The following is a 24447-nucleotide window of genomic DNA, read 5'->3' on the forward strand; positions in this document are numbered from 1 at the left end:
ATTTATGCAAATCATAATTAATATAAACCGATCTACATTGCAATTTTTTACTCTTGATTATATTTTTTCACCCATTATCTACTGCTAAGCCTAATCTTCGAAATTTTATCTCAATTTTTCAACTATTCAGACAGCGTAAAGTATATGGTGTAAATATTATATATTTCCAATTTAAACTAAAAATTGTTCTTGTTTTATATCATTTTTTTTTTACCAGCGCATCTTCATTTACCTCTCCGTTTATTGTTGAGTACTGATATTTAAGTATTCAGATTTTTTATTTAGATATAACATTAAAAATTTTAAAAAAATATATAAATATATATGTATATATATATATACATGTATATATGGTACAATAATCTAATAACGATCCACGACTTACAAAAACCCAAAAATGTCGAGAACCAAGCCCACAAAAAAAATAGTAGTAGATAAAATGAGAAAAAAGTGGTTTAATGTTGCTTCAACAATGGCTTGAATATATTATTTTGTATCAGAATGCTGAGACTCTGAATGTAAATGGGATTATATTCGTTCAACAGGGACTAGCTGTTAAATCAATATCATTATCCTAGTGTAAACAATTATGCTTGTATTCTCGGATGCGTCAGAAGGAAAACTGAGGCACATAGTATAAAACAACAATTAATTTTATTAATTAATAATAACCATGCATATTAATAAAATTAACTGTTGTAGGGAAACAATCAATAGAAAGAATGCTTCCATTTGGTAGTGGAAAAAACGATAAAGCGTTAAAAACGAAATAAGTGATATATTAAAATAAAGAAAATTAAAACTTTCTCTATAAAAACGCTTCAAAAGAGTCAAATATAACACAACATTACAGTGTACTGTGTAAACAATGTTCATGAACAATGACAATCAAAGGCATAATCATACAAGAATTAATTAAAAGCTTAAAAACAATGGCGTACAATAATAAGGGGTCAATTGACAAAATGAATAATCTTAGGGGTGTATAGGAGGGATTAGTTAAATTGCTGTAAAGGATACTTAAGGGAGAAAGAACGTTTCTGTCCGTTTTAAAGGTAATACTAGCAGTTAAAATTTAACGAAATCGAAGAGCAGATATACTCTTACAAGTGGTAATTAAATGATTCAACGCACTCAAAAAGAACTGATATGCAGTAGCGTCAAGTTAAAGATAAAGCAGAGGATTTCTATTATAGATAGTAGGGGTTGTGTAATCAAACCGTACTGACAGCTGATGGTAAGACTGTATACCCCTAACTAATAAACTGAAATAAATGATATTAATTTGAAGGAGGGGGGGCAGATATTATAGCAGAATCTACGAGTAAAACAAAAAAAAAACAGTTTTGCTGTCTATAAAACAGACAATTTAGTTTTACACATTGTAAAAAAAAAATATTTTTTCTTTTCTAATTTTGTTTTAATAAATTTTTAAATCAATTACAGTCACATGATCTAATAAATTGCTATTAAACAAATTTTTTAGCTATTTTAAACCAATATTTTATTGTCCGTTGTAGTGTATAATGTAGGAAAGTATTTCTCTATAAAAGAAAAAATCCCTTGTTCAATTTTTTATTTTTCCATGTTATAAAGTCTCATGAGTAAAAACATAATGGAATTTCACGTTATAGTTTTATATGAAAAATATATTATCGTCTGCTTCCATATATTTCTTTAATAATAATGATTGTTACCTGCTCTCATGATATGTGGTTATAGTAGGGGTTATACTGTAAAGCTTCATCTGGTTAAATTTTTTAAAAATCGATTGAAGGATGGAGAGAGTATTTATTTTTAGCTTATAAAAAAAATATAGAAAATAACATTGAAAAAATTGAAAAAGTGGGTAGATTTAATAATAAATTCCACTACCAGCTACTCCAATTTTTCTTCTGCTCCTAAAAATTACGGTTTGCAATTACATGAAAACTGCTTGCATGAAAACTACTTAATTACTTGATCTTAATTCTTCGTATTTATAAAATAAAATATAAACCAAAGAAACAAAATAATATATTGAAGTTTATTTTTTATTTCGTGCCTGTACAAAAAATAAATCTAGAATAAAAAAAAGGCGTTAAAGTACGGTCAATCTACCATAATTTTAATCAAAATATAAAAAACACAAAAAAAAACAATCGCTTATATAATTCCATTATCTCAATTACGCATTCACACAGAAAGACAAAAAAATATATATTTATACGCTATCATGTTACAAAAGAGAAAAAACCAGTATCGAATTAAAAATTCTGTTTTAATAATTTTAGCTTTGCTTGTTTTAGGTAGCTTTATACAATCATGTAAAGAAAGTGAAGCAGAGAGTCTTGACATTCATAAGTCGACGTTCACGCAAAAGTCGCATAATATTCTTAACTGCCAAAAAAAGAAAAACCAACGAAAAGTAAAATGTTGACATAATCATTCATTTTGAATTATATAATTTACCCGACTTTTAGAATTCCATAAAATTTAAATAATTTTTTTTTAACACCAATAGTAATAAAAAAATTTTATCTCTCACAACATTTTAAATCACTGCGCGGAAATGGGTTGTAGTTAAAATTACGTTTTTAATATTAAATGGTATATTAATTATTACTTAATAATGTGGGGTAAAAATATAAATTTAATACATATCAACGATGTTAAAACCTCCCCCATAGAGACTCAGGCCAACCAATCCTGAGGCATGTGGTTAATTGAACTCCAACCACAAAGTACACCGACATACACTATTTAGTATTGAAATCAATATAAAAACAATTAACTTTTACTGGGATTTGAACCTCAGAATCTTCGACTTCGAAAATCAACTGTTAATCAACTGATTTGCGACGACGAGTTAACCACTAGACCAGCCTAGTGGGCTAAAATATATCTAAAGAACTGTGTTTCACAACAGTATATTCGAAATTTATAAATAATAACTAGTGATTAAAATATAAAGGCGTTCATAATTTTAATTATTTAGAGCATGAAAAACAATTATTAAAAAAAAGTTTATTTTAGAAACCGCACTATTTATTTAAGAGTAGAAAATTGAAATTGATTTTTAATTACTGAACCCATCTGTATTAACGGCTTCTGAATACTGTTAAATTAAAATCTGGCTACAACATGCTATTAAATCTGTGGTACAGATTTAAAATTGAGAAAACTATTTTTTGCCTATTATTTAATTTCTTTTTAATATTATTATATAAAATTTTGTGAATAAAAATGAAATTTAATCAGTAGTATTATATTTTACAAACGGTCATTAGTTAAAAAACTATAATTTAAGCATTAAAATTATTGTTTTCAGCTGTTGAAATTAAGAATTAAATTATAATATTACACACAACTGTGACTGTGGTAAGTAAAAAAAACAAAATAATTAAATCATACATATTCAAATGAAAAATAAAATTAATACGATTACATTTATTAATCCTAATTTTAATACAAATGTGAATTTATTAATATTCATACCGTAAAAAAGTTTTACGAAATAAAATTAAGGAATACAAATTGTATGACGTATCGGGCATCAAATCCACGGATATTTTGATTAAACTGAGCACGAAGAAGTACGTGCGTTGTTTTGTAACATTCGATCTCAGAGGATAGTATTTCAACACAAAAAGCCAAATGAATTTAAATCAGATTAAAAATTAATATTGGAAAGGTAAAGAAATTAGTTTATTATTTTTAAGCCTATTTTTTTATTCAATAAATAAAACGTAACCAAATTAACCCTATATAATAACATATACCGCAAAAAAAATATTAGAGCAAACGAATGGAGAAAAATACATTACAAGACAGTAAAGTTTTTTCAGAAATAACAGTAACATGCGGTTACAGATCAAACTATTGAGAAATATAACAGAAGCTCCATTGTTCGCAAAAAAACAAACACAAAAACGTAAATATAAATATCTTGAATTACCAATCGTTCGAGATGAAATACGATGATTCAGTACAAGATACAAAATTAGACTGAACAGACGTGTAAACTGGCGGCGGTTAACCTCCTGATAACAGCGAGGACGTTAGGCGCCTACTGACTGCATATATTACATCTATAAGTTCTCCTACATTTGAGGTGAATCAGCTACCCTAGGTTGTGTGCAACGTCAAAATTCTACATTTCCTTTTGTCACTTACTTTTATTGGTTATTGATTAGTTTATTCTTTGTGTGATTGATAAGATTATTCTTTGGTGTTTTCTTTGTTTTTTAGGCTTTGAACTTTGGACTTTGATCAATATTCATTCTTTGGACTCACCATGTATGTACTTATTTTTGTTTAATATTTTTGTATACTACATAATATATGTATACATATATAGTTCTTTGAGCGATTTAATTGGAACTCCTGTCTATATAATTTTTTTGTAATCAAATTGCGAATTAAACACTGCGGCAAAAAAAAAGATAAAAAAAGGAATAATCGTTTTTTAGAAGAAAAAAAAAGATTTTGCAGTCTTTAATATCCTTTCCCAGGGACTACTTAAAAAAAAAAATTAAGTCAGGATTTCATAACAGGAATTAAAAATTGATTAAAAACGAACTCGTGAAAAATGAGATTAAAAAAGACATTTTTAAAAGAGATCAGAATTTTATTAATAATGGCTTTCAAAGGAAAGTAACGATACGAAAAACTGAAAAAAAAAAAAATACATTGTAAAGCAGGTAAGACTATTCATTATAATTATTCTTATTAAAATTCCATTTTAGCATTATTTTTATGAAATTCTTTCCCAGATATTTTTTCATAATAATCCATTACCAACTTTTAGTTTTCACTTTAATTACATACTTTATGTTCAACAAGCGTTTAAAAATATAAGATTAAGAACGACTTACCTGTAGACTTTTACCCAGTAATTTTATAAAGTTTAATATTTCTTCAAAATATAGATGTATAAGTTACAAAAAAAATATAAAAAATCTTTCTTTTTAATGATATTAATAATTTTTATATTCTCAAAAGTAACTTCACTAATGGATTTAATAATTACAAAGTATAAAATGTCTTCCGTTACATAACATTTTGCTGACGATAATATTTTATAAATCTATAATATCACTGTGTTGTTGTGACATATTTATAATACGGCAATTAAGATAAATGAAATAACACCAAAATAAGTGTTTGCCATACGTAATATTAAAAATAACATGCTATTTAAATAGACTTACCTATTATTTCATTTAAACTTTAGCAACCGTTCATACATATGTATTCGTTATTACTATTCAGTAACAAAATTCAATCATCCGATCTAATCAAAAAATTGTATAATTCGGATAATTGAACAAATAACAGCCAATTTCATACATTTCTTTATACCAAGCGTTTCTTTAATTAATCTTTCCCCTCTCATGTATCTTAGTTTCCCTATTGCTTCACTCTCGTTAGTTTTTCATTTTTCACTTTGTCCATCCATTAAACTTATTTTCTTTATGAAAAATATTTTAGTTAATGCTTCACAATATTAATGAATAATGAAATATCTCTTTTATATATTTAATGCATACGAAGGATGAAAAATCAATTTCCCTTGCATGCAACTTTAAAATTCATAACCGGTGGGCAGAATCCACCGGTTATGGATAACCACGGGGCGGGGTGGGGGGTTAGTAATCATATATATTATTCACGTCTTGTTCAGATCATTTTGGTATCAGTAGAAGAATAACGGCGTTATTCTTAAGTACTAAAAAACAAATGTTAGTCGAAAAATAACAAGGAAAATTCTCGATCATGAAGACTACTTTGCTAAATTGTCCAATTTTCCACTAAAGACACATCAAAATTTGTATAAACGGAGCATAAATTTCAAAATACTGATAGAGATGCTCCACCGATCAGGTAGGCTAGAAGTAGTTCTGGGAAATTCCCAGAAAAGGTTAAACTACATGATTATTTACCAAGCCAAGATTACATTTTTGCACTTCGAGAATATAATTTTGATAGAATAGGTGGAAATTTTGTAAGGAAATTATCATTTCTTCAGCTCAGTGATGAGGTCTGATGAAGTATTTTCAAATGAAATGGACTAAGAAATCATTTTAATTGTGTTTATTGGCCTGATGAAAATCCTCGCTTAATTATGAAATGCACTTAGATTTCACCTTTGGTGTAAAATCATAAAAAAAAATTGCTGAGAGTTAATTTCTTCAAAGAACATGTAAAAAGGGCGGTTTGTTTCATAAGATGTAATACCCGTTCCATTTAACAAAGAAACGAGTCGGTAAAAGGTGTTGGAACCTCCCCAAGATAGAATATTTCATCGCTATGCTCTTCAAGTTAGAAGCTAACTCAAGAAAAACGTTTCTTGAACGCCGAGGAACTACTAATGGTAACCAGGTTCATTTTATCTGATGTCTTGCGATTTTTCGTTTTGGATAGTTATATAGACAATCTATTTTATTCAAATCTAAATGATATCTCAACCTCCTTCAAGTTTTCGATTAAAAACTCAGTTTTCATAAATTGACAAAACTTTATCGTAAAAAATTTGATTAAATGCTGCCACGAAAGTATAATGAAAGATGGACGACACCGTTCCTATGACTTATTTAAATATACATCCAAAACAACTTCTTTTCTTTATCTTCTCTTCTTGGTAAATGATTTAAATTGATTTTTAAGTGCCACTTTGTATGTATAATTTACTATATAATAATGAATATCTCCTTTTATAGTAATTTTATAAAAACGTATATTAAATTCCAATCTAATAATTACTTAGAAATAATAAGTATAATATAGAAACGATAATCCATTCTCAAGTTCAAAATAAACACGCTAAATTATGAGAAAACGTAACATAATATAGAGAAGGTACAAGAAGGAATGTTAAAGATATCCTTACAACGTAAATATATAATATTACATATATTCTGTTACATTATTTATTCTTTACAGAAAAAGTGCAGAATAAAGATGTATTTATATTCTGCACGTATCAGTATTTTTCCTGCAGCGAGTACTTTTGTAGTACATTACCTCAGTCAATATATAAATGTATTTTTGAAATAATAAAAAGCTAAAAAAACTTTCATACATGGAAAGACAAAAACACGAAAACGATAAAATAAGAATTTTTAAAAATATTTACTTTACACTTGAAAAAATTAAGTAGTCTAAAGATTATTTTTTTAAATATTAATATATTTCGAGTGTTTGTTTATTTATTAAAAAAAAAAAAATCAAACACTAAGGTAATTAATTATTGATTACATTGGGGTTGATTCAATATAACTTTTCTATACCTTGACCGGAATCAAACCCACGGCCTTCATTGAAACAAGGAAATACATTACCGCTTATGCTATCAAGGTATTATAATTTAATAATCATAAAATATGAATTTTATACAGAAAGTTAGAAAAAAGTGAAGTAAAAGAAGTAATTTACTTAGTTCGGATGCTGATTATCGGATAATTTGTGCTCATTCAATTTACGTCATATCATTAAACAGTAACAAGAAAAGAATAGATGATAGTAAGTAAGAGGAGATAATGAGCATTAAAAAATACAATTTACTTAATTTTTTTTTTAATACATTTATCAGACGACATAAAAATGTAAAAATAGCCGACAAATATAAACCAAAAGATGTATGTATAAACTAAACATTTATACAGAAAATGTTAGGGTACCAAACGCCTTACCTTAATCCAAAAAGGAATTCTACCTGGTATCCACAACAATTAATAAATATATACATATATATATATAGGGGATAACAAAGTCAGATTTTTTATCAAATGAAAAAAAAAATGTATCCTTCAGTAGTATTATACATAATGAATTCTAAGTATAAAGGGAGAAGTTAGTTTTATACCAAAGAGGGCTATTTAATACGTCACAAAATAAAAATCCTGTATTTGTATGAACTACCCATTTCTGTTCTATAATTTTAAAGATGCTTTTTCTTAAAACGTGACGTATCTACACAAAACTATAAAAATATAAAATGTTATCAGTCATTCCATACGGAAGTTCAACAGAACAAGGCCCTGTAGAACCGTTGAAATTTCAACCATTAGTTCCTGGATTCTGCCTCTGAACAACCATTTGATTTTAAGCACAACCTGACCGGGAAACCATGAAATGCTGTTACAGATACATCTAAATTTAACTAAAAAGGTCATTTAACTAAAAAGGGGAATGGCCTACCTATTAGTGTCACCTAAAAAGCTACGTAGTATATAAAATCCAAATTACAACAGGATTCACCGATTCATGTACAGATATAGCTTTATTTTTGTGTCAAAGAAGCAAGTGAAAAAAAAAAATTATTAGTAAGAACTATTCATTGGAAGGCATCTGTTGGGTAAATGCCACAGAATGAATGAATGACAAAGAAAAAGAAAAAAGAATAGAAACGTAGTTTTTATTTTAATACTACACATGGTTGTTTTCAATAAATCCTCGTGAAATAAATTGCATGTTAAAAAACGTAATATTTTTTCTTAGATATTTAATTATAAAACTGGTAGTGAAATGAATACTATTGGAACTCGGCAATAATTATTTTAAGAAAAAATAATAATTTTAATTTAAAAATAAATTCAATGAACGCAAATTTGCAAATATTTAAATATACACTGTGCTTTTTATAATTATAGAAAAAAAAGAAAACAAAAAATGTAATTAGATCTAAATATTTATAATGCAATGTCATTTTTAAAGTTTTTCTAATGAAATTTAAAATTTTTATGGATATAATTAAGGTTGTAATAATAAACGCAGATATCCAGAACGGTTACGTAGTTCCTATATTTACAAATGGAAAAAATCAGATTATTTATATAATTTGTAATTTATATATTATAATTATATATTATTTATATATAATGTAATTTTGGAGTGTTTTAATAAATGGTGCTTTTAAAATTATTATTAATTGTCTTCTAATAAATAATTAAACTAGAAATCGTTTAAGAAAGTATCACTTTTTGAGGTTTCATGCAGTAATCTATTTTTCATGAAAGATATTGTATTAGTAGTAGACAGGTACCTCTAGACAAGTTCAGTTCTCCAACCTCCAAGAAACGCCAATTTGGCAATTAACTTTGTCAAGTAGTAGATATACATAAAGGATGATGGATGTGTGGATATATATATATATATATATATATATATATATATGTGTGTGTGTGTGTATGTAAGCAATGGATGCTGTAAAATAATGGGAAGACACACACACACACTCACACACACACACTCACACACACACACACACACACACACACACACAGAGTAAGGGAACATAAAGCATGAATTTCCCGACACTTGTAATAATTATAACATACGCTACACGAATATGAATCATAAATTATTGATTCCCCCAATATTGTAACGAAATGTAACGTAATTACACATCAGCTATAGTAGTAACGCATTATTACAAAGCAAAAAGCCTTTTAAAAGGGTTCCATGGTTAATTTACGCATAGTGACATTGTACGTAATATACTGAACATTGTCACATCGGTGACAATAAAATAATTAAAACACAATATCGCACAGTCTAAAATTAAAAATGTTAAACTTAATAAGTTGTAATTATAGTACAAGATGAGTATTAAAATTAAAAATATGGAAAAAAAATCTTGTTTATATAAATTCAATAAAAGAATACTGATACGGTTGTTATTATTTTGCTAATTTATAACCAAGTTAAAGTAGTTCATACACTGCATTATTTGTTTATATTTATTTAAAAATAAAATTTGCATTACGGTATGACATTGCACAAATAGAATAACATTAATTAAATCGAATAAAATATAAGTAATATCAATGATAAAAACAAAATAAAAATAATATACAAATATTTAATTGAAATTAAAATAATAGTCCTTAATATAATTATTTTCTAAGCGTTTCACGAAAATAATTTAACTAAGTAAAATATTAAATCTTAATTATACAAAAATTAACCCAAGAGGAATGTTATATACTAAATTTTCCAAAATAAAAGAAAACAAACAAAAAACAGAATTATCTTATACGTATTTTATGTTTATTATTAGAATATTATTTTATTCATTTAAAAAAAAGATCCTATCTCATATATTTTAATTGTTTACTTTTATTATATTTATTGTTCATTTTATATTTTTGTTTAATTATTTTACGAATTTAATATTTTAACTATTTTTACTTACTGAAAAATTAAATGTTTTTTACGATTTACATTTTTAGACAATTTCACAAAATTATTTAAGTATATTTAAATTAATTTTATTAAACATGGGCCGTTGATATAAAAATATTATATAAAAATTATAAATATAAATTATAAATCCGCTGACCAACACATATTTCCATAAATTTACATCCTAGCGCTTTCTGAAATTAGTCCATCTTCAGGAAGTATCGCAACTAATTATACATATAATAATAATAATAATAATAGTAATAATAATAATAACATGTATATAATAATAAATATAACAATTGATGATCAATTGTTATATTTATACAAATATTTTTTATTTATATAACTCAGTATGTGAAGTATTATTATTATACGTGTTAGTTATATGTCCCTGAAGATGGAAATATTTTTCCGTAAGCGCTAGGATGTAAATTTACACAAATATTTGTTGGTAAGCTGATTTATAATATTTTATATAAGTACGTATATTAATATACTTATATAAAATATGTTAATAGTATAAATAGTATGTTAAAATATATTAAAATTATTAACTGGAATTTTTGGGAGAAACATTAATTTGAGAGATTTTATATGTAAGTAATTCTAAAAAGGTAGTTAAAAAAAAGATTAAAATAAATTAAACAGACGCGCTTTAACACACACTTGTATAAAATAGCACACAAAGATGATAGTGGTTATCCAATACAACATTTTTTTTCTCCGGGCACTATTATTTCTGTTCTGAAAATTACTATTTTCTGTTGTGCCAGAAATTTTACGTTTTGTTACAGATGCATGTATGCGGATAAAAAAACAAATGGGCTCACTTGATCAAAATAGTAGAGTAAACGTCCTTCTGACAGCTTTTATACATATCAATAAGACTAGTAATTTGTATCAGATTTGAAGAACGACTTTGATACATCATACTATTGTTTTGCTACGGAAATTAGTGTTTTTATCTGATACGATTATCTCAGAGTTTCTAAAATTTTAAAATGATTAAAATCTTTAAGTACCGTAATACGGAAAAAAAATCCTTGAATTGCAAATCAAAACACGTATAGCTTAATGGTTAGTGCATAGTTTCTAATATATTCTTATAACATTACGTTTTTTATGTATAGTGATCCCGAATATGAAAGATCAAATGGTTAATCAAATACAATCAATTCGTGTTCTACTCGCTGAATACTGCACAATTCTTTTTTTTAACTTCAATTATGTACAAATATGAAAATATTAAGTAGTTAATTTTTATTAAAAAATTATTTTTTTAAAAAATGAAATAGATTAATTTCTATATTACTAAAATAACTAACAAGACATAAATGTTATGATTTTTATTTTATACAATACAGTACTGTGTATATAAAATTCAATTTATTTGCATTTATGTTACACACAGATAAGACAGACTGGATGATTATGTGTTTATGTACGAGTGTATATCGTGAAAGATTAATAGGCAGTACATAAACAGGTGTAAATATGGAATTAAATTTAAGCTTAGAGTGCTTATACCTGAATTTTATACCTTATATTTTATAAAATATAAGGAACTCTTATCTAAATATAATTATGTTTTTAAAAGAATTAAACATCTATAAATCGGTTAAACATATAAAAGGTAAAAATATTAATCTGTTTATTTCTTATAAATATAAAATAAAGGATACATTATTCACAACTTTAAAAATTAAAAAAAATTAAGTATAATAAAATATTAGTTTTTTATTTTATTTTATTAATGTTTGAAATTACAATCCACGGATTTAAATTGAAAAAAAAAAAAATTAAATCCACTTAGTGGTCTATGTTGGTTTTTTTGGGAAGAATGCGGCGTAAATGTCAAGGTGTTTAAAGTTGAAGATTACAATAAATTTAACGTGAAATGATTTTTAAAGAAAAACAAATTATAAAATAAATTAAATTAAGCATCCTAATGAAAAGAAATAAACTTTGGTAATATTTGAAGAAAAAAAATATTATTTTAACTGCAAAAACGGGAGAAAGTGTTATATTTCCGTCGGGTTTTGTTTAAATTTATTAATTTAGTTAACAAATAATATTATTATATATTAAAAAAAAAGAAGGTTTTTATAAAATTGATTAAGCGGAAAAGTATTATTAAACAACAATTTAACTAATAATCTGCGATTAAATTACATTTTTCAAACAAATTATTTAATACATAAGTAAACTAATGCGGTTTTATTTTTTGTATCCCTATTGATTTAAAAGATAAAATTTTTTAAATCTCTAAGACGATTAAAGAAAGAAACCATTTAATTTATGTATAAAAAACAAATATCAGGAATGTATAGACTGAAGATTATTAGGATATATATAGTAAGCGGATATTCATTTTGGTTCAAGTAAGCAGGATGATAAAAAAAAAAATTAAACCATTATAAAGAATTGTGAGTTCACTATTAAAATGTTACTATTTTACCGCAGATACTAACATATAATGCATTTCAATTAAGTACATACAGCCCAAAACAGAAAAAACTACATAAGTAGTTTGTTATTTACTACAAAAATTATTTAAAGGGTATTTTATTAAATAAGCTGACCTATCCTTATTGATTTGTTAAATCGAGAAAATTACAAAAATCAATTTACGCAATGGACTAGTGAGAAAAAACTGCGTAAACGATATGTTTATTTTTATTATTTCTATAAAAAAGCATATCAAAGGAAAAAAGTAAAATCTATTTCATTACACAAAGTTTGACGGTTATTTTTTTAAGGTTATTATTAATTTTCATAAAGAATGATTTTTAAAAATAAAATAAAACAAAAACAATGTAAAAAATTATTATCAAATTGAACATGACGACAGAAATAATAAAAAAGATAAATGAATATTACCTATTCCAAATCTGCAGTTTGCGTGTTTTGTATGTACGCGTATCAGTGCAGATGACACAATGAGATATAACTAAATAAAAAAGAAGAATATTCCATAGTAAGAGAAATAAAATATATTTTACGCTATTGTGTAATAAATAGCACTAATACTTTTGGAAAAGTCGACAAAAACCTGGAATATATTTTTTTTAAATAATTTTGAAAAATGAAAGCCTTTTACCCAACTTCTAAATATCACTACATGTTTCTTCGATATGGAATGAAAAAAAAATTTACTTGGTATCGTTATAGAGTTACCGTAATTTAACATTTAAAAACTAATCTACATTAAATCGGAGAAAATAATCATGTAAAGAATTATTAACATAAATTACACGACGAATTGAGTATTAATTTTATTCTAAAAAAATAATATAATATAAATATCGGGATATCTAAAATTTTAATAAAATGTTGCATACAATATTTAAAAAAAAAAACGATATAACTTTATTGTATATTAATATTAGATGCATAGAAAAAACAACACATACATTTCACAATCAATAAATGTATCACTGTAGAAGTTCGTACAGAACAAAATGTCGAAAATTAAACAACGAAATATTTAACAATTTGTTTATCCCTAAAATTAACAACTCTTTCTAAAAGTTTGTGAATAGACATCACAATTTTGAAACCGTAATAAGTATTGGATAGAACGACAAACACATTTATTATTAATTTTATCTAATGAATACATTTAAATTTTTTACACGCACAAAAAAAAAAAAAAATACAATGAAAACGATTTTTAGACAAGCTTCTCATGTATTTTATGCATCGCTAAAAATTGATAAAAATACTATACGAAACCGCTTCGCTTATTTATTTAAAAACGTACATGTCTTGTAGGGAAATTGTGATTTCTACAAAATTAAAAGATTATTGCAATACTGAAAAAAATATTAAAAAAAAAAATCAATAAAACAAATAAATAGTTTATTTTAAGCGTACCTCAAGATTGGTGAGTATATCCTTACAATATTCAGATGATACCCCTGGATCAATAGCAATTGTAAGTCCATGATAAACACCATTATTAAAAGTCACAGGATCAGCATATATATAATTTATAATAACTACACAACAAACCACAAAGTATTTACAAGAATTACAGAAGAATACTCGTGCCATACCGCTCTAAAAGTTCACGGTCACTTCACAACAATATATTTTATCGGTTTGTTCGTTTTAACTTGCAATAAGTTTTACTAGTAAAGTTGAAAAGTTATTTCTGTTTTGATCGATCGTAAACAACGACCGACCGACCGAGGTATAGGTTTACACGCTACAAACCGACATCGTTGTCATAGTAACATTAAAACACAACAACCATCTGAATGCATGTGACCAGAACGAGGTAAAGACAACGAACTAAATCCAACTACTAACACTCCAACCAGACGTGTTACTCCGGTTGAGACCAGCGCTAGACTGACGTGAAATAAGCGACGCGCACCTCTGCCCGTACTTCCTCCACCCCCACCTAGCACATCACGCTAGAGCTAGAGCACACACACTATATGCTGCTATACTGTGCCGTACTCGTCTACTTACTTACTACCTGAGCGCGTCCCATCCGTTCTAACAAAGCGTATTATTACTAGCCAAACCATTTTACGACTGAATTCCAAAAAGAATTATAACCGATCTGCCCTTAACGTTAACAGAACGCTATGGGTTGTTCCCATGAAATCGATTTCGGCTTTATCCTTAAAACCGGCTTTCTTCTTCTTTTCTAGGGCCCTAAGGATTAAGACAGTTGTGGCTGGCTGCAGTCAAACCAAAACGTATCTGCCAGCTGTTTAAGAAGCTTTCAGCGACCTTTTTATATTTTATCTGCTTTCCATCATTTTACCCTCTCAAGAGTATAAGTAGCTTTATATAAATATATATATTTTTTTTAAAGGGTTTATACTTCGTTACATACTTTGTTGCGAGTATAAAGTTCATTATATTCAGAAGAGTTGAATTTATATTATATTTTCTATTCGTCCAACGTTATACGCTCACAGTTTAACAAAAAAAATCACTTTCAAAGAACTACTAAAAAATGGAATATTCTAGATAATCAGTAGTTTTTAAAATCTTCTTTCTTTAACTCGGCAAAAAATAAAAAAGTTTGATGTGGACACCACATGATTTCCTTGTACATACACACATTTTTAATTGTATTAAATTACATACACATATTTTTTGCTGCACTTCATTTAAACTTATTTCATTTGAAAGTGATATACGTTTCTCCAATTCTTAAATAAAGTATACAGTTACATAATTACTAAAATATTAGTTATTAAATCATATATTTATACAATTAATTATTAATTCAACAATCTTCGTGTAAAAAGGCTCTTTGTTACTGTTTAAATAAATGCATGTATATATTAGATAGATATCTAATACTATGTTTTTTAAAATTATTATGATGTAACCATCAAAAAATTACATAACTTTACTTGTATATTTATTAAATTACATATACACATTTTTTTTTAAAAATGTAAGTACATAAAATTTTATTTAATTCAATAATAATTTCTGATTTTTTTTCATTTTTTTAAAATTTATTGTTATTATTGAATTATTATTTATTGTAAAACTTTTTTACTATCAGAGATTAATAATTATTAATAAATCATTATATTTAAATAAAAGAAACAGGAGATAAAGTCTGATTCGAACCGACGTGCCTTCCCCTTATAAGATCCAAATATTTCATTAATTAAACACTCATTTGGCTATAACTTTGGAACCAGCGAGAATAAGTACCATTTATGATATATCGTTGAAAAGCTCTCAATGAGGGCTTATTACTACTGCTAAGAATCTAGTCTTTTTTTGGATTTTGGGCTTTTTTAGACATATTTAGTTCAGTCGATTGCAGTTAAAAGGGGAAATGAACAACTAGATGTTATAGCAGTCCTAAATCTCAAATTTCAACATCCTACGGCTAATCGTTTATGAGTTATGCAAGATACGTACATACGTACATATCTTGCATGGACTAGTTTCTGTGTGACGTCTTTAAAACTAGTCCAAATCTATTCAGGGATGGTCAAAATTTCCATTGAAATCTAAAATAAATTTCCTATTTAACTAACCGTTTATAGGAAAGAAAGGCTAGGAAAAAGAATACCGTAACGATTGTTTATCCGACAATAATTCTCGAATAACAAAATTGATTTTGATAAAATTTAAGAGAAAATAAACTGAACCCTCACTGATTTCAGATCTTATAAGTATTTTCGTGTTTTTTTATACTTTAGTCCTAAAGAGAACAGGTTTTTGCGTCACTTTTGATCGGAAGAATGTGCGTCAGTATGAACTACTCGATCTAAAAATCTGTCGCGCAAATATTTTATCTCGTATACAGAAAGATTTCTACAATTTTTAAACAGCAGGTTTGTTTTTATTTTTATTATTTTTTTGTTTTAAGAATGAAAAATAAGGAGATATAATCAACTGAACGGAAAAACAATACCGGGTTTCACTGTTATTAACTGTCAGCATCCAAAGGAAAAAACAATGTTAGCAAAATAACGTGGCAAAGGAAAAGTAATACGGTTAGAAAAGATTCATTTTTGCTTAAGTCCAGAAAATGTAAAATTACATTTAAATAAAGAGTGATTTACGTAGCCTTACTGACTCACTCTATAAGCGAGAATAAAGTATATATAAACATCGATCCGAAAACGTTCCGTTAGAGAGTTACGGCTACGAAAAATTTTGCCCTGATTCCTGGGCAAAGTGTGAAATAAAATCATACTGAAACCCAAATTACAAATTCAGGAACCCAAATTAAGGGATAAACTTGAAGGTTTCTTTCGATTTTTTGACTTGACAAATTGAATAAAACAGATTCCAGAACCGGTCAGGCATGGTATTTTCACACATGCATCATTCATGTCATCCTCTGAAGCATTACCTAACGGTAGACCCGGAGGTTAAAAATAAATAACTAGATTCTAGAACCATATCTCCATATCAAGCCGAGAGTTCTTAGATTTAAATCCTAATAAAGGCTTTTATATGGATTTGAATACTAGATTGTGGTTACCGGTGTTCTCTAAACAGAAAAAGAAAAAGAACTATGTCTCCGGTAGTTTTTATAATAACGGACAAAATAGAAAATTTGTTTCAAGAAACACGTTTTTTTACGTTTGCAATATAAAAAACTTTATTAAACGAAATAAATGCGTAAAACTTTATTTGTAAAAATATGTAGGGAGTAATTCTGAGAAAATTGATGTAAAATAGCCCAATAAATTTGATTTTATTACTAAAAGTTACCGTATGAAAACTCTTAAATGCTGCTATTTTACATAAATTTTCTCAGAATTAAATTCTCTACAAGTTTTAGTAATAGGTTTTACGTATTTCTAAACCGGGTCTAGATCTGTACTATCTTTTCTTTGAGTAGCAAGCCGTAACACAAGTTGTTCCATTATATTTTTCTCATGTGGACAGTGAAATAAATCCGGATTATAATTTACAGCATTAAAATCGTTACTATATATAACAAATGCAATTTTGGAATTTTTACAAATTTTAGTCTGTTCTTTAGAGATGTCTTGCACATCATCATGAGTTATTTTCTATTTTCCATCTATCAGAACCTATGATACGACAAAAAGTCTGATCTGGATATCACATGATATTCTTGTAAGAAATTGGTATAAATAAAATGTAAATAATTAACTTTTATCAACATTTGCGTGTATGTTAATGATGAATTAAATAGGACGATGAAGTGCATCGAACGAGTACTGCAATAGAACTTTACTCGACGAGAGAATAAGACCAAGGAAAGAATAAAAAGATTAAAAGAGGATGATGAATATAAAGAGTGAGAAGATTAGAGAACGTGTACACACGTAAGATCAGAAGAATTATATCAAACCAAAGAGCGATTTAATGATCAATTCCGTCTTAGGGAGAATATTGTCCGACAATATCAGAAAAGTAATGAACTAAAAGATAAGAATTTTTTGCAACTTATTAAAGATCGGGCATGTATGCCTCAGTTTATATGTTGTTCTTGTGAGGGTCTATTTTTCAGTTACTCGTTGAAAAGCTCTCAATGACGAAGAAGTAAAATTCTAAATATAGTTAATAAAATGACTACCAGAAGTAATAATTCAGCGAGGATTTTTTGTGGCAGATATTTTAAGTTTTAATTAAAAATAAAAACTGAATTATAAAAAAAACTATTTCATATCGTGTTCAAGTAAAATGTTATTTTTCAAGTGTTTTAAGTAAAATTTTCAAGTTATTTCTTCCCTTTTCATATCTTATCATGAAGGCTACTTACTGTGCACTCACTAGGGTCTAGCAGTTGTACAAAACTCTTATTTAGCAGTTAAGACTTGTAAACAAAATTAGTGGGTCTAGCCTCTAGCGTACTAATCTTTTAAATTAACATATATTTTCTGCTTTTTACTGATTGTCACAAAATAATAACTATGATAAATAAATGTTTCAAAAATCATTATTTTTTTACTGCATAAATTTTCTTTGTTCTTGGTAGTGGGTCAAGGTACAAAGGTTTGCATCGCTCAATCGTATGGTTGCAATTTTAATGTCACGAAATGATTTTCTTATTCTTCGCTAAAGTAAATAAATAGTTGCAATATTTCCTATAATTTCTTGCAATCTGTTACTTCCGATGCCAAATTCATGTTCTGTTACATACTATTCAATATGTAGATCAATAAACAATATTCAATATGCTATCAATAAACAGACTGTTGCTTAGAATAACAAAATTTCATAGTTTAAAAAAAAACAAATCTAATTTTTGAAAACCAGTAAATATAACAATCGTTTTAAATTAATTCATTTTTATTAAATTATTAATCAAGTCAAAGTATATTGTTTAGTAATCAAGTTATAAACAAATTACAGTAATAAACAAATTAATCCAAGAGAAGTATGTAAATAATGATATTAACTTTTTAAATAGTAGAACTGAAATTTTCTTTAATGACTGGATCTTACTTTTTAAGATATAGGTAATTTTCTATAGTGTAAATAAAAGATTTAGGTAACGGTAGATTTTTTATACTAATAATATACTTTATTTTGATGCTAAGTTATGTATTTAAAATATTTTTATGTGCCGTTCATTGATTTTACACGAAATAATCGCACTAAAAGAATAACATTATGACTATTAAAAAGTAGAATCTCACTGATGGAATTAGTACAACATATTTGATAATATTATTAAATACGTACATCAAAATCCAACCGTTAGTTCTTTTAATAATAGAATACCCTAATTTAGAACTATTTTCAAATCTGACCAACTAATTTTCACTGCAATAAATCTTTGGAGTCATTTATCTCTTCGAGTACAATCGTTATCTATAAATCACTAATATTCGTACATGTTATTCCGTATATATTCTGGCTCTTGTTGATTTTGAGCACAATGATATCTTCAAGGTATTATTAGATAGTATACTACACTATTATTGTATATTCTGTATTCATTAAATCAAGTTGCATTTTAACGTTGGTGACATAACCATAATCTACCGTCACGAATAAATATTTCAACGGAAAACATTAACTTAGATTATATAATTTTTCCGCAAATGTATTTATTGCATCATAATAATATTGAAGTTTAACACTGATGTTGCAAATAAAAAATTAACATGTTTTTTATTCACTTAATTTTTTTTTATTTTAAAGTAATTAATAAAAATAATTTAGTTCCATCCCGAATAACATTTCTAAAGATGCTATCACAAAGATCGGATTACTTCTCTTTAAAAAATAAAACGAAGAATAATGTAAAGAAAATTAAAATTTTTGCGTGCATAGATTTTTGAAGTTTTTTTTATTATTTATTGATGATCATTTCTAGAGCGCAATTGTAGACAGAATTATCAAATTTTATACTAATGCAAATATTTATGTATATACTTGCTAACGTTACAAAAAAAAAACAGCTGAAATATGTTATCGAGCGTGGAATTAATGTACAAATAAATATGAACAAATTTCAAGATGGTCTCTTTTATAGAAGTTACCTTCTCACTATCGGTTATAAAATGTAAGAGCTATTTCATTAGTGATTTGAAACTTGAGGATATAATGATTTGTAATTACTTTATGTATATAAATTTGTTAATTTTACGTGGTAATATATCACAAATGAAGCATACTGAAAATGTGTAACGTATCAAACATGATGAAAAATTTAATACAAAATTGGTAGGGTTAAAAAAGAGCAGCATACCATTAACAGGAGGTAACAATATAAAAATTTTAGCTTATTGACTAACATGAACTTATCAGTCAAAGGCCCCTTCAAACCTTCATAACGCTTGATAAAGGATAATTACACAATGGAGTACGTGTTATTCAAATGGTTAACGAGTACACCAATTCAACATGTTTAACAGTGCATATTTTAAAAAGTATTAGCTCATAATTGATTTATTTAACAGTTATATTTTTTAACAGGTTAACAATTAATTGTGTGTAACGTAGAATAACGATTTAGTTTTGAATTTTATGAATTTTTACACAATTAAAATTCTTAGATTTTAATTTATTTCCAATTAAAGTTCATCCAATTTAACAACTGAATTTAAATGCTCTTGTTACGGATGTAGTTTGTACCCTGATATTCAATTTTTTCGGAAACTAATACATTCTAATATTTGACACTAGGCAGTTACCGAGAGCTGAATTGGCTAACATGCTTATAAGCATAGTCTCGAAAACAATATATAACAGTCATTCAGAAATAACTTTATACATTCCTAACAATTTGTAAAACAATATTGTAACAAGACCAGTATAACGGATTTCTTTCAATTAAGAAGAAAGAAAGAACGAAAGAAAGAAAGAAAGAAAGAAAGAAAGAAAAAGAAAATAATAATAATAATGAGAAGAGAAATCCAGAAGGAGCTAAAAAGGATCCTTTTCTTAGATGAACAGGTCTGTTTAACAATTTGTTCTTTTTAACACAGACAATGGCATATCCAAAGGCTCTTGTTCGATCAGAAGGATTACAAACCGGAATAAGAATTTTCAGAAAAAACGTAAGGGCGTGGACGATGAAAATTACGCTTCATCAATTAAAGAGACGAGTCGCGTATTGGTCATGTAGACCAGGGAATATAAATACTGCAAGGGACTAGCGGATAGTAGTTCAGCGAGGCCGTGCTCGGCGTAGTTGTGATAACATGCGAAAAAACAGTTCACAAGCCCGAATTCGACGCGGTTGCGGTGTCGGCGATATCGGTAAGCGTGTGGTAACGAGAGAAGAAAACGTCACGAGTATTTCAGCATTGTCAGTGGGTGAGTGCAGGAAGTTGTTCGATGAGTTATTGCTAAATAGTAGTGAAAGGACAGTATTCTACTCATTCATAAAGTGTAGGGTAATTGTATTGTAAACAATAGAAGTAATAATATTTGTACAGAATTGATGAATGAACTTAGACACTTCTAGTGTTATTTTGTTCTTAATGCAATCAGGTTCTAGCGGTCATTATAACGTTTTTAGTAAATTGGACTGTATTCTAGTTTTTATGATTTAACTATCTTTAAACAATTCTTATCTTTCTACATGAATTACTATTTTGTATGTTATATATAAGTATAGCCAGTCAAATGTTAAAACAGGTAAAAAATGTGTGAGAGATTAAAAATGTAATTATAAACAAACTCAGAAAATCGATGTAACTAAATAATTAAAACTTTATTATAAAATTCACAAACTTGAATTATTTCTCAATAACAAACTCAAAGCTTCGAAATTATTCGTCTGCTTGCTTACTTGTAAACATCAAAATTGACATGTGTCATTATTTATTTATCGATTACTAAGCAACCAATCTATTCAAATTCAAACCATTTAAAGTTACAAATAACACTATTTCTAACATATACTCTCACCTTGAGTCTTTGACTCAACATAACAAATTATAGTACGTTAATAAAAAATTATTTCGAAAATTTATGAATTCAAAAATACTAGAAAGAAAAATACAAAATACAATAATAAAGTTTTGGTTTTTTTAACTACTTGACCTCTGCAATTTTTTACCGTATTTTCGATATTATTTTCATCACAATTATTAACAGTATGATGTACTTGTTTTACAAGTATATTTAATTTAATAATATCAATTTCATTTCCTTTTATCTTAATCTTTTTTCGATTGCTTTTTCTCGCAAATCAATAATATTATTTTCATTTTCGTGACTTTCTAGGGGATAAATATTTTGAATAGCCCGCTTTAGTTTTCCATTTTTAGCTTTTAAAATAGCTACACTATTTGTTTCATCTCGACCTTTAATAAGTTCTTCAATTCGAGCCAATGGCCAATCAATTCCTTTAAAGATATCATCACCAATTAGAACAATGTCGCCTACAAGCAATTCTCTATTTTATTTTCTGTTTCTTTTTAGTAATAATTGGTTAAAGTATTCTTTTCTAAATCTTTTTCTAAATGGTCCATAATCTGTTGTCTTCTTTTGTGTCGTTTAATCAAATCAATTTGATTAAGTATATCTTAATCGGTAGTATCTGATTCTTTGAAATCATGTAAAAGAATAATAAGTGCCAAAGCCTTGAAATCATTTGTATCTTCTAATAGATAAGTAAGAGGATGTGAGTTTGAAACGTATTCTTAGAGCTTGAGCTTCTTAGAGTTTTTCTAAGTAAATCTTTAAGTATTCTTATTATCCACTTCCACCACCCTCCCCTCCACGCATCAGAAAGTGGGTTAAAATCCCAGTAAAAAGTTTTAATTTGTATACATCATGCGTTTCCATTTCACTTACAATGTCTTCTGATGCATCGGATTCTAATAAAAAATTAGAAAAAAATTGGTAAACTGCTTCTAGTTCAGTCATCCTTTCTTCCAAAAGCTATAGAGCGTTAAATTTTTCTTGATGCGAAGAATTGACATTTTAATATATCGCATTAAAATTATTTAATGACTTGTTAAACTGAGTCCTTTGAATTTTTCTTGATTTTCTAACCATTTCCATTTTCAATTCGATTGAAATAAAATGTCTCACAAAATCTCGCAAATATCCCGTCACGGTTGTCAAATATTAAAACAGGTACAAAATGTGTTAGAAATTAACACTCAGAAAATCGATGTAACTAAATAATTAGAACTTTATTATAAAATTCACAAACCTGAATTACTTCTCAGTAACAAATTCAAAGCTCTGAAATTATCCGTCTGCTCTCTTAATTTTAAACATCAACATATTGACATGTCATTATTTATTTTTCATTTATTAAGCAACAAATCTATTCAAATTTAAACAATTTAAAATAACAAATAACATTATTTCTAACCTATACTCCCAATTTGAGTCTTTTCTCAACATAACTTAATAGAAAATTATATCGAAAAAAAATGAATTCAAAAATACTCAAAACAAAAATACAAAATTCAATAATAGAACTCTGGCTTTTTATCTACTTGACCACTACGAGTTTTTACCGCATTTTCGATATTATTTTCATCACAATTATTAATAGTATGATCTACACATTATTATTATAATTATTGTTTTTATTTTTATTGTTTTACTTCTGAGTAGTAAATTGTATTTATAAGATATTTTTAGTTAGTTAGTCTCTCAATATCCTGGTTGAGCCGCAAATACCCGACAGTATCATAATCAGATCTGTGAAACGAAATTTGAAAAAGTACTGGTATCTTAAGAATTTTCTTTAATATATGGAAACTCTTCATTTTCACATTTCATCTTCGATGATCATAACTGAATTTAATTTCCATAGAACTTATACATTTATTTCAATCAACAGAGGATAAAAGGAACGACTGATCAGTCATATTGTTGTGTATAATCATTGTTTTCCTGTACATTTATTAACTGCCGCTAAATTATTAAACCTTTTTTTTATCGTGACCAATCACTTTTGTATTCAACTTAATCTTTCTCTGATCGAAATTGTCATTTCCAAAGACAGCGTGGTACACAAAACCTTCCTGTTCCCAAAGATTTTATTTATTTACTCGGATTCTACTCTTATAAAATTTTTTGAAACCTAAAGGATGGTTTTCACCTCCTTTTAACCAAATCTGCCATGTATTATTATAGATGTAAGGAATATAATACTCTGAATAATGAAAATTAATTAACTTCCATTATATTTTACATTATAATTACATCAACGAATATTTTAATAATGGATAAAATTAATATCATCATTAAAGTGCTGTAACAAAACTTGAGGCCTCTTAGATAACTGACTTTTTTGAACCGCTGAAGAGATACTCGAGTGTAACTGCAAATACTGAAATCTAGTAAATTTCTCACTATTTTTCTATATTTCCAAAAAAA

General features: G+C 26.8%; 1 protein-coding gene across 4 annotated transcripts in view; it reads right to left on the reverse strand.

Annotated features, from left to right (window-relative positions):
* The window catches only part of LOC142322133 (calcium-activated chloride channel regulator 1-like), a 279348-nt gene extending 264835 nt beyond the window's left edge, over positions 1 to 14513 (reverse strand). For all 4 annotated transcript variants that reach the window (XM_075360854.1, XM_075360856.1, XM_075360855.1 and 1 more), the window contains exon 1: positions 14047 to 14513. In XM_075360854.1, the coding sequence (XP_075216969.1) occupies positions 14047 to 14226 (180 nt within the window). In that variant the 5' untranslated portion in view covers positions 14227 to 14513. The remainder of the gene's footprint in view (positions 1 to 14046) is intronic.
* Positions 14514 to 24447: the final 9934 nt, after the last annotated feature.

This window comes from Lycorma delicatula, chromosome 3 (assembly GCF_047948215.1).
Source record: "Lycorma delicatula isolate Av1 chromosome 3, ASM4794821v1, whole genome shotgun sequence".
Lineage (NCBI taxonomy): Eukaryota > Metazoa > Arthropoda > Insecta > Hemiptera > Fulgoridae > Lycorma > Lycorma delicatula.